Genomic DNA, 12,279 nt, shown 5'->3' on the forward strand with positions numbered 1-12,279 from the left:
TGTCTACTTTGGGGGGTTATCCAGTTCCTTCAAGTAGTTGCTTTTAGGTGTTTTTGTTCACACTACTTTGTCCAGATTTAACCATTTTTATCTGTATTAAGTCTAATTAAGACATTCCACCATTACCAGAACGAGGGCCCTGAGCACTGATTTTGTCTACATTTGATAAATGAAAATCATGGTTAATGTGTAATCCCACTTCCAGCATCCCTACATACCAAGTGATTAAAACTATTGTCAAATAAACTTTAAGAAATTATTTTGGCTTCAGAGCCCCCAACTTCCTCTACATTAGCAAGTTGCATGAGGTTGTTAAAGAAAAACTTGGTTTGATCCCAGCTCCATTACCTGATTTTAACCTCTGCATCAAGGCAATAATTCTCATTATACTGGTCTTATGTGTCAGATATGAGTGTGTAAAAGTAATGAATGTAAACATTGAGACAGTGCCCAGAACAAACTCTCATGAAAGATGGCTTCTGCTTCCATTACCATTAAGTGTTTCCACTATTGCAAACATATATCTCAAAATAACGTTTAAAAAAATTTACCCTCAAATCTCAGTAGTACCTTTTGCTTCATTAGAATTTAATAACTGAAGAGAATATACGCTTTTTTCTATGTGGGAAGGGTAGGGGAAGATGAATGACTTGAGACCAGTATTGAACACTGAAGTGGTCAGAATTTTCTCTGAGGGCTTAAAAAATAAGGTGCACATTTTCAGATACTGTTCAGTCTTGCTTCTCAAAATGAAATTATCTGCTTAACAACTTGGTGAAGTGGAAATTTGTTCTGCCTACTGTAGAGAGTTTGCTAGGCCCCATTTGGATTCACCCTGTTTAATGGATAAGAAAGGCAGTGACGGGGGGGGGCGGGGAACTCTAAGAAAGAAGTTCTGAGATCTCCATACACAATTAACATGCAATTCACTTGACAGATGACTACTTTCTGAGACTCAAAGTAAATAATTTTCATTCCATACTTCAATCCTGAATGTTTTTTTAATGTGTATCTTTTTCATAGTAAGTCATTGAAGAAAATCAAAGACTTTTGACTTTGAACATCACATAGGCCACAAAAAAGGAAGTTTTTGTTTAAAGTAGTACATAAAATTATGCCTAGCCTTGCTCTAGGAGAAGGATAGCAATTCTGATGTAATCATTTTGTGGCCACAAACATAAAATATCCTTTCTACCACAAAGCAAAAAAGTGGGAAATAAATTTTTGAAAAACCTGTTAATAAGAACATGAAACAAAGAATAAAAAATCACTCACTTAAAATATTTAGATGCATAGTTATACAATCAGTCAGAGGACAGGGTTTAATTATGCAAAGAAGAAGGAAGTATTACATCATCTGTATTAATTGATCATAAATTCTTACCAAGGCTTCATGATCTTCTGCAATTTCTGGTATCGTCTGCAAAATTTGAAAACAACCATGTGAGGAGTATGTTTGAAAGCAATAATTTTTACACAAAGAATATATCTTGAAGAGAGCTCAGGATTAGACATAGGGAAGATTTAACTGCCATGATGTACAAGACTTTATTTATTGCAAAACATTATTCAAAGTACCAAATTGGTATTCTCTAATGATAAGAAACAACCAAAAGGCAGAGATTAAACTACTGCAACCAACCTATTGCATTTACTTGAATAAAGGCAATAAGAACATTCCATTTGGATCAAAATGGGTAAACATTTGATGAAAAAAAGTAGAGCCCAAAACTAGACCAGTTCTTAAGTACATGCCGAACAATGAAGAAATAATTATCTTTCTTTGGGAAAATGCCCACTAATTCTATTTTCCCTTTTCTTGAGAAAAGATTGCTTCTTTGAAAAAAAGACATCATAATAGACTCCAATAGTTTTGGACAACAGATGGAACTCTGTGATGGCAGCCTGCAAAAAAGTGTGCAATAGACAAATCTTGTCTGCAAGAAAGGGCAATCATGCTTCTTAAAAACCTGGGGTCAAGAAGATAAGGAAACAAGTGATGTTCATCCTCTCAAACCACTTCCCATCCCTCCAGTCTGCCAAATATCTCTGGCTCTAGGTATGTTCTTCCCTGTTTGGAATACCCTTTCCCTCTAACCAACGTGTCCAACTAGCTAAGTTCGACTCCAAATTCACCAGATTCTCGGCTCCTCTGGGAAGCCTCCCTGACCTCCGATTTCCCCCACATGACCAGACTGAAGGTGGGACTCACATCTGCACTCACTGAGAAACACCAGCTGTATGACTTTGGTAGGGCACCTCACTGTCTTTCCAGCTTTCTGAAGGCAGGGGCTTGACACTGTGACTCAACTATAATGTCAGGCACATGCAGAGCAGATACTTAGTAAGTGGTTGATGAATGATTTGGCTCTTCAGATAAAGTTAAGTTTCATTTTCATCCACATAAAATGTAACCACTTGAGAAACCTAACTGACCACAAGGAGATCAGATCTAGTCTCTGGTAAAACTGGGGGTCAGGGGTGGGGGTAAAAATGTATACAGCCATCTTCTTCTTCTTCCTCCCATCCCTTTCCTTTATCTGTCTTTAAAAAAAATTAGCTTCCTTCCCACCCTCCTCCTTCAAAAAGCCAGTGGGAAGAGTGAAAGTAGTAGGTGGTCACAGGCGGGCAGACCTAGGACACTACTGTCCACTAAAAGGAACTGAGCTCCTTGTAAAAATGACTCCTTGGGGCGCCTGGGTGGCTCAGTCGGTTGAGCATCCGACTTCAGCTTAGGTCATGATCTCACGGTCCGTGAGTTGTAGCCCCGCGTCGGGCTCCATGCTGTCAGTTCAGAGCCTAGAGCCTGCTTCAGATTCTGCGTCTTCCTCTCTCTCTGCCCCTCCCCTGCTCACACTCTGTCTCTCTATATCAAAAAATGAATAAATGTTAAAAAAATTAAAAAAAAAAAAAGACTCCTGATGGGACTGAGACAAGGAAAGATCTAGATAACCCTGGAACACGTCACTGCACCAGAAAGTAATGAATGCTCAAAAAATAATGGGAAGGACAGGACAGGTCAGAAGGACAACCAAATCTGGGACAAACCAAGCACCAAAATAAATAATAATAGTGACAGATGATAGCTTCCTGAATTAAACAGGACTGAATGAGTCCGTGTTGTTTGAAAGACTGGTGTGCTGGTATTGTTGCAGAACCAAATCTCTGGGGGAAAACATACCAACCTGATTTACACTGTTTCCCATTTTTTGTGGTGTAACTACCCAAAAGAAAAAAAAAACAAAAAACAAACAAAAAACTGTTACAGTAGAGACATCTGGAAGGTACTATTATAAGGGCCTTAAGTCAAAGTGAACACGAGTAACAAGACAAAAAGACATCATGTGCCATCAATAGGTTGCAATGAAAAAAAACAAAACCACACACAAACATCTCTAATATTCCAGACAAAGACGTATCATATGGGTTTACAACAGGAAAACAATACAGGATAAACATGTAGAAAAAAAAATTGTTCCAATGGAAAACTGTACAGTGTCCGTTGCAAACTCTTCTGAATTAGCAGATTCCAGCCCTGTTGTCTCTAAGTTGTAGGTACCTGATGAATATATATACTTTGTCCTGTCATGTGGTGCTCTAATGGACTTCCTCCTTGCAGGCGGAAATCCAGGTTGTCTCCATTTGCAATTCATTTCACCAACCCTTTGCTCCATATAAATCGGTGCCCTTTTGACTTTTCCTTTGAAACTGTTAGAGCATCTGCCTCATTCCCTCATGTCACATGAGTAAAATGTCTTAACATATGTTCATTTTTATATCTGTATGAGAGCCATGCTTTTATCTTTTTCTTAAAAGCACCTTTAATGAATTACCTTTTAACAAACCCAAACTGAAGGATATTCTAAAAGTGGCTGATATATAATCTCAAAAGGTGCCAAAATCATGAGAGAAAGGGAACCACTGAAGAATAGTTCCATGGTGGGTGGGGGAGGTGGGCGCCTGGGTAGCTCAGTTGGTTAAGCACCTGAATTTGGCTCAGGTCATGATCTAATGGTTCGTGGGTTCAAGCCATGCATCAGGCTCTGTGCTGACAGCTCAGAGCCGGAAGACTGCTTCGGATTCTGTGTCTTCCCAGCTCTCTCTGCCCCTCCCCCACTCACACTCTGTCTCTCTCTCTCAAAAATAAATATTTAAAAATAAATAAACATTTTAAAAAAACTCAAAAATAAATAAACATTTAAAATAAATAAACATGTATTTATTTTCTCAAAAATAAATATTTAAATAAATAAACATTTTAAAATAAATAAACATTTAAAAAATTTTTTAAAAAGGGATTATTCCATAAGGAAAAAGATTAGGAAACAAGAGGAAAGTTGGTGCAAGGCGCTACCTGGAGTTAGATATCTGTATTAAAGGACACAACAGACACAAATGTTCAAACTTGATCTTGCAACTCTTCCATTTAGTAGGGGACCCTTCAGTTAACTAAACAAGGAGGCCATTAACTGAGGTGGCCATAAGGCCAGAAGCCTCTAGAAGCACACCAAAATCTAAGCCTGTAAATGCTGCAGGGTCACACACACACACACACACACACACACACACACACATAAAAAGAAAAAACAAAAAACCGGTATCTAAGAACAACCAATCAGGAACACCCAATGAGGCTTTAAGCTGCAGCCAGTCAAATAGGTGCTTTCCTTCCACCTCTTCTCTATAAAAGTCTTCCCCCTGCCACAGGTGCAGCAGAAACCTAACCACTTCCAGTTTGGCACTGACAGCTTCCAATTGATTTTTGGTCAAATAAATTCTTAAAAATTTTCATATGCCTCAGTTTATTTTTAACAGCACTGGTTCAAAATAAACGTGTATGTGGGGTGTGTATCTGTGTGCGTGTGTGTGTGTGTGTGTGTGTATAATACATAAACCTACCAGTACAACTTTTCAAGATAGCTTTCTGGCCTAGTGCCTGAACACCTCTAGGTTTTTATATGTGTTCCCCCTGCTATAGCAGACTCTGGCCGTGGACGGTTCTCCCTGACCGGTGTTTCTTCTCAGCCTCCTCACTTTTGATTCAGATTAAGCATAAAGAGAAGGCTAACTTTTCATTGTTGATGTCTCTGGCTGAGGTTCTCTCCTCTCTTTCTTTCTCTCTTTCTCAATATAGTCATTTTTAAAATAAACATGCCCAAGGGGCACGTGGGTCACTCAGTCAGTTAAGCATTTAACTCTTGATTTTGGTTCCGGTCATAATCTCAGTCGTGAGACTGAGCCCTGCATTGAGCCCCACGTTGGGCTCCACACTGGGTGTGGAGCCTGCTTAAGATTCTCTCTCCCTCTCCCTCTGCCCCTCCCCAGCTTACATGCACTCTCTCACTCCAAAAAAATTAAAGAAAGAAAGAAGGAAAGAAAGAAAGGAAGGAAGGAAGGAAGGAAGGAAGGAAGGAAGGAAGGAAGGAAGGAAGGAAAGGAAGAAACATGACCAGAAAGAAATGGTTCTAGAAAGGCTGCTGTTTCAGAGTGGCCAGAGGCCTCTCACCTGAGCTCAAGGTATGGCATTCTGTTTCCTAGAAGAAGATAATCTCTTCTTTAAAACAGGCTGCGTGACCCCTTCTCATTTCCATTTCCAGAGGGATGCTGGATAGCTAGTTTGTGCAAGTACACCCGAATGTCCCTGTTAGTAACTCTCTGGAGAATGTAGAGTCCCACCTCCCTCTATATTCCCATCAAACAGAACGTGTGGAAGAATGTGTTGTTCAGCCTTTAAGGTCAGGGGCTCCTGGGGGTGCCCAACCCAGAGTGTCTTCTTCGTAACAGAGAGTGTCCAGATGGGCAGGCCTTGATCCCCTTGGAACACTGGCTGCGCAAGGAGGGAAAGGTTGCAGAGAGCTGTTGAGCTACATTGCTGCGCTATCAAAGCTTGCGGCACGCAGATCCCAGCAGCAGACTCTTTCTCCAGTTGACTGCTTCTGATCTCCTTATTTGTAAGTTCCCCCAATAAACCTGTGCACCTCGATCGATCACTCTCTCCGGATCTTTTCTTTGGCCTCACCAGACCATCACCCACCCCTGACTTAGAGTCTGCTGGTCTATGACTGCACAATTGGACAAAGACCCAGAGACAAACTTAGAGCAGTTGGAAGGGGGAAGATCCAGTTTAAGGAACTTTCTGCCACACAATGGCTGACAAAGCACAAGATGATTGACCCCTCTGATTGTGATGTAAATCTCTGGCAGGGCCCCAGGAGGGCTGTTCCAGTTGGAACTCCCTGAGCTCTGCTGAGTGCAGGCTCCAAGAAATCAGGCAGAAGGATGTGGGGAGACTGGGCAGCCTTCACAGCTGGGGCCTACAGAGCACACAGAGCATTTTCTCTGTGGTCCTGGGAGCTGCTTGCTCCTCCCTGGGCCTCATGTCTAAGGTGAAGTGCAGGGCATGCACTCTGCGACCTGTGCTTAGCTTCCAGTCACTGAGTCACTGACAATCTGGCCTGGCTTGGACCTTCCAAAACAGCCAAGGTTTATAAGGGACATCGAATTCTTAGAAACAAGAGTATATGTTAGAGCTGATAATCTATGTCCATGGAGGTTAACAAAGTTACTTTCAAAAAACAAAGTCATGTTTTGTGTGAAGACAAAACATCAAAAAAAGGTCACACATACTCCCCACCCCCTCGCCCCCAGAACACCTCTTCCCATTTGCCTAACCTGGTGTCATAAATATTCAGCACTCAAATAATACACACTTTGCCAAATGAATAAAATCTGTAAATCCATTGTCAACTGTGGGTGGTAGGCAATATCAGAGCCAAGACATCATTCAGGTGCTTAATTCAAGTCATACATCAATTTTCACATCTCCTAAGGAATGGCTACAGCTCTTACTCTGGCCAGGAGAAAATGGTGTGACTAATGAAAGTTTCATATGAAACCGTCTGTCTGTTAATGAATGATGACAACAAATCTCTTATAAGTGAAAACACACAGAGCTATACATACATCTGTGTCATATGTATGACAGATTGGGAAGGGGACTAATAATTATACAATTCACATTGTTTATTTTTATGACAATTACCTAAGAGGTTTACATATCTCTAAAATAACTATGGGACTCTTTCCACTGTTCGTAATCCCGCCAAATTTTGGAGAAATGACTTGAACCAAAAAAACAAAAAGCGCTTATAAATTCCCCAGATTAGTGAGAACCCCTCCGCTATCTCACTACTATTTTTCTTAGGAAAGCTAGAATCCCTAAGGGAACCCCAGCCCAGTTTTGGCCAGGGTGTTAGAAATGGACATGTTTCTACATGAGTGGTAAAGTATAAATGAGGACGTTTCAGTGGGCTTCGGGCTGTTCTCACTTTAAAACAGCTTTAAAATGTGTATATCCTCCAAATCAGGAATTGTACTCCAACAAAGTAATTTAAATACTCACAAAGATTTTACTAGAAGAATAGCTGATTAGAGAATGTTCACAATCATGAAAAAACCCTGAAAACAATACAAATGTCCAACAATTGTGGGATGGTTGACTACACTGTGCACATCCTTCAGATTATTAAGTTGCATATCAACTGTACTTAAAGTTTAAGTGAAACAATATACAAATGACAAAAATGATAAAGGAAATCATATTAATGACATGGCAATGTTGTTAGGTACAAAAAGCAGGCTACAAAGATATGAGCATTATAATTATTCTACTTTTGTAATAAAGTAATTATATATTCTACTTTTGTAATAAAGCCTGTGCATGTGTGTGTGTATCTAAAAGAAAATACAAAAAGGGTATATACCACAATGTTAAAAAGGTCTCTCAAAAGGCAGGTTACAAATGATTCTTATTTTCCTCCTTCTGCTTACTTATATTTATTTTTTAAATATATATATATATATATATATATATATATATATATATATATACACACACATACATATACACACACACACACTTTTTTTTTTAACTAAGGAGAGAAAGCTAATTCAAAAAACTGTCTTGAGGTCTTTGTAAATACATAAATTTAACTTTTTCAGTCTCTTGACTTTTCTGCCCAGGGTGGTGCTACAGCTTACTCATATTCCAACAGCGTAATTTTCCTGTCACATTGCCAAGTGGGAAGGAAACTATAAGAATCCTGCCCTTTCGTTCTTGGAAATGTTCCCCTGTTCTTCTGACCATTTAACACTGGAAAGACACAGGACAAACTGTCCCACTGTCTGTGTGCACAGAGGCATAGACAAAGAACACGGTGTTTTATTGAAAGCCAAAGAAAAGCAGTGTTATTCGCTACATGGGATTTGGAGTTGCAGGTATGATTTTTTCTTTCAAATAAAATAAAATATATCATCTGAACTTTTTTTATTGAGACGTCATTGGCATACAATATTATGTTAGTTTCAGGTGTACAACATAGTGATTCCACATTTGTATACACTGTGAAATGATTACCACAGTAAGTCCAGTTACCATCTGTCACCATACAAAGCAAATACAATATTACTATGTTCCCCCATGCTGTACATTACATCATTGTGACTCATTTGTTTTATACTTGGAAGTTGGTACTTGATCTCCTTCACCCACTTTGCCTACCCTCCAAACCATCTCCTCTCTAGCAACCACCAATCCATTCTCTATAACTCTAAGTCTGGGTTTTGTTTTGTTTTTTAGATTCCACGTGGAAGTGAAATCACGTAGTATCTGTCTTTCTCTGTCAGACTTATTTCACTTAGTATAATACCCTTCAGGCCCATCATGTTGTCACAAGTGGCTGAGTAGTACTCCATACATCTCCTATCTTCTTTGTCCATTCTTCCATCAGTGATCAGTGGATACTTAGGCTGCTTCCATATTTGGGCAATTGTGAATAATGTTGCAATAAACATAGGAATGTGTGTATCTTTTCAAATTAATGTTTTCACTTTCTTCAGATGGATACCTAGTAGTTGAATTACTGGATCATACGGTAGTTTTGTTTTTAATGTTTTGCGGAACCTCCATGCTGTTTTCCAGAGTGGCTGTACCAATTTACATTCCCACCAACCATTCACAAGGGTTCACTTTTCTCCACATGTTCTCCGGCATTTGTTATTTCTTGCCTTTTTGATAACATTCTGGCAGGTGTAAGTTAACATCTCACTGTGTTTTTGATTTGCATTCCCCTGATGATGAGTTATGTTAAGCATCTTTTATGTACCTGTTGGCCGTCTGTATGTATACTCTGGAAAAATGTCTATTCAGATCTTCTGACTATTTTTCAACTGGGTTGTTTTATTGAGTTGTATGAGTTCTTTATATGTTTTAGATATTAATCCCTTGAAAAATCTTTAATACCCATTTTTTAGTAAACACTGTCCATTCCTGAAATTTCCTTCCCTGAAACCATTTCCTTGCTCAGATTGAGCTAACACTGAGAAGTTTCCTCACAACTTCATTTGCTTCCACGCCTATGTCTCAAGCTTAAACTGGGAATAGAATTTCAAAATCCCACAAGGATGGAAAAATTCAATTCAGGTATTAATCACTGCATTCTGCCAAAGTGACACTCTCCATTGCTCCTTTGTTGCTAATTTTGCCCAATGGCCCCTCCTGGCACCAATGAGGGAGACCTTTAAAAGCTCAGCCTTGAGTAACGACAAGCAGGTGAGTAATCTTTGAATCTCATTATAGCTCAAAGTAAAGAGAAAAATTCCAGCTGCATTTCTTCAATGTTTCCTAAAAATTTCCACAGGTCCTGCTTCACAAAACCTCTGCCTTGCCCAGCTGGAAATCTGCCCAGAAGTCATGACCAAATGCCTTCCAAATTGCAGGATCCATTTAATTTGTACAGTTTCTATTCCAAAAGTTTCCTGTTAATTAATGAATGTCTTGCTAGAAGTTTAATTGAGAAGCCAGGTTTCCTTACAAGAAAAAGGTCTTTCTCTTTTGTTTTTAATCTGAGCAGAAGACCTGAAAAATAGCTGTGCGACAAATGAGCAGCTCTAAGATGAGTCGCAGGACCCAGCAGAAGGAAGCAGGGTGCCTCCTCCCTCCATCCCCCGAAGTAGCAGGGCTTTGAACTCATATAAGATGGTGAGGAGGACACTGAAGATGATCCAGAGAGATATCATTCCTTCCCATAACATAATGTGATGGGACAGTGTAAGAGATCAATGCAAATGAGAACTCACCCAAGATCTGGCCTTGAATCATTTGTGTGTCTGAAACCTGGCTGCATGGAACAAATCAACATGGCTTCTGGATTATAAATAATTAAAATGCTAATTACTTTAATACGCTTTTTTAAAGCAGGAATTCAATTACTGTAGTTCACATAAAGTACATTCAGTGTCAACATTCTCTCAGGTTATACGTGTGCAACATGGAGATACAATTCAGACGTGCCATCCTCAATCCTCATTCTGAGGATTAGTGTGGTTCTTTTGGGCCCCCCTAGAGGTCAAGATGGGTTACAGAGTAAGGCAATGATACAGACAATAAGTAATAATTTAGACAAGACAAATACATGGCATCAGTTTTTACTCTTTTCCTTTTCAAGCAGAAAGGGCAGTGTCCCCTTAATGAGTGTTATGGGCTAAATTGTGTCCCCTCAGAATTCATATGTTGATTCCCTGACCCCCAGCACCTCAAAATGGGACAGTATTTAGAGACAAAACCTTTAAAGAGGTGATTAAGTTAAAATGAGGCCATGAGGGTGTGTCCCAATCCAATCTGACTGGTGTCTTTATAAGCAAAGGAAATTTGGACATACAGAGAGATCCTAGAAATAAGCGCACACAGAAGAAAGACCACATGAGGGCACAGCAGGAAGGTAGCCATCTGCAAATCGAGGAGACCTCAGAGGAAACCAACGCTGCCAACACCTTGATTTCAGACTTCCAGCCCCCCTAACTAAGAGACAATAAATTTCTGTTGTTTAAGCTACCCAGTCTGTGATATTTTGTTATGGAAGCACTAGCAAACAAATATAATGAGAAACTAAAATACTGGCGCTCCCAGCATGCATTTTTCCTCATTGTCAAAATCTATAACTGCCGCCCTTGGGGGTCTCAGAGCTCTGCCTCAACCCTCTATTCAGGGTGCAAATCACATGGACCCCTGCTTTCAGTGTATTTCACATTGTAATTGTAATTATGATCACAATTCTGCAAAATCTGGAGGCATTAACACAATAGCATTCTGAATATTCAAGAGCTTAAGCCCCTAGAGACCTAGGTCTGTGGTAGAACCGCCCAATATTAGCAGGTTACATTACAACTGGCTCTAGTACATCGCTTGTGATACATCAACGTCTGGGACTTAGGTAGTAAATGTGGGGCCACTTTTACGTTTTCTTTTTTTTTTTTTTTTTTTTTTCCCAACGTTTTTTATTTATTTTTTTTGGGACAGAGAGAGACAGAGCATGAACGGGGGAGGGGCAGAGAGAGAGAGGGAGACACAGAATCGGAAACAGGCTCCAGGCTCCGAGCCATCAGCCCAGAGCCTGATGCGGGGCTCGAACTCACGGACAGCGAGATCATGACCTGGCTGAAGTCGGACGCTTAACCGACTGCGCCACCCAGGCGCCTCTACGTTTTCACTTAACATGCCATAAATGTGGCTGAGGCTCAACCCCCCAGGGCTCACTGTCCCACCAGAAGCAGTGATGGGCATGAAGCAGGAGTGGCAGCCATGTGAAGTCGTCCACAGTCACCAGTGAAGGTGTTCATAATCCCAGCTCACACTCTGCTGCTCATTAGCCCCAAGGAATGAGGGATCTGACACACTCCACACTAGACCTCAGCCTGGAGCTTCCAACACAGACAAAAACCCTTTCTCCTTTTCCTTGGTCAAGTCTTCTGGATCCATAAACTTATTCAACTTCCCTTGAGCTGTTTCAAACTCCAGCTCCAATTTATAGTAGGCCTGCTGGGATGCTGGTAACACCCAGAATTTGAGTTTCCCCACCCTGCTGCAAGTTGATGTTCCCCCATATTTTAATGAGCAGAGCTTTAGTCCTCATTAAAAAAATAAAATGATAAAAAAAATAAATAAATAAAATGATAACTGTCTACAATCGACCCTTTTTCAGATCATCCAAGTCTGTTTGCCATCTAAAAAGAATCTTTCACTAGTGCCAGTTGCAGAGACTAAATAATGCCACATGTAGGAGGAGATGGAAGGAAGGAAGGAAGGAAGGAAGGAAGGAAGGAAGGAAGGAAGGGAAAGGGAGGGGAAAGGGACTGAAAGAGAGGGCCAAGATAGGTCTCCAATATGCAACGTCATCCATTCATTCTTTGAATCACCACGTACTGAAGAGAGATCTACATGAC

General features: G+C 40.2%; 1 protein-coding gene across 6 annotated transcripts in view; it reads right to left on the reverse strand.

Annotated features, from left to right (window-relative positions):
- ELMO1 (engulfment and cell motility 1) overlaps positions 1–12,279 on the reverse strand; it is a 534,040-nt gene that overhangs the window by 353,762 nt on the left and 167,999 nt on the right. For all 6 annotated transcript variants that reach the window (XR_008420442.1, XM_019418107.2, XM_019418110.2 and 3 more), the window contains one exon: positions 1,385–1,420. Coding sequence is in view for 5 of the 6 variants with exons in the window: in XM_019418107.2 (XP_019273652.1) it covers positions 1,385–1,420 (36 nt within the window). In the remaining variant the exon portion in view is untranslated. The remainder of the gene's footprint in view (positions 1–1,384; positions 1,421–12,279) is intronic.

Source organism: Panthera pardus, unplaced genomic scaffold (assembly GCF_024362965.1).
Source record: "Panthera pardus isolate Hobbes unplaced genomic scaffold, ASM2436296v1 HiC_scaffold_8, whole genome shotgun sequence".
Taxonomy (NCBI): Eukaryota; Metazoa; Chordata; class Mammalia; order Carnivora; family Felidae; genus Panthera; species Panthera pardus.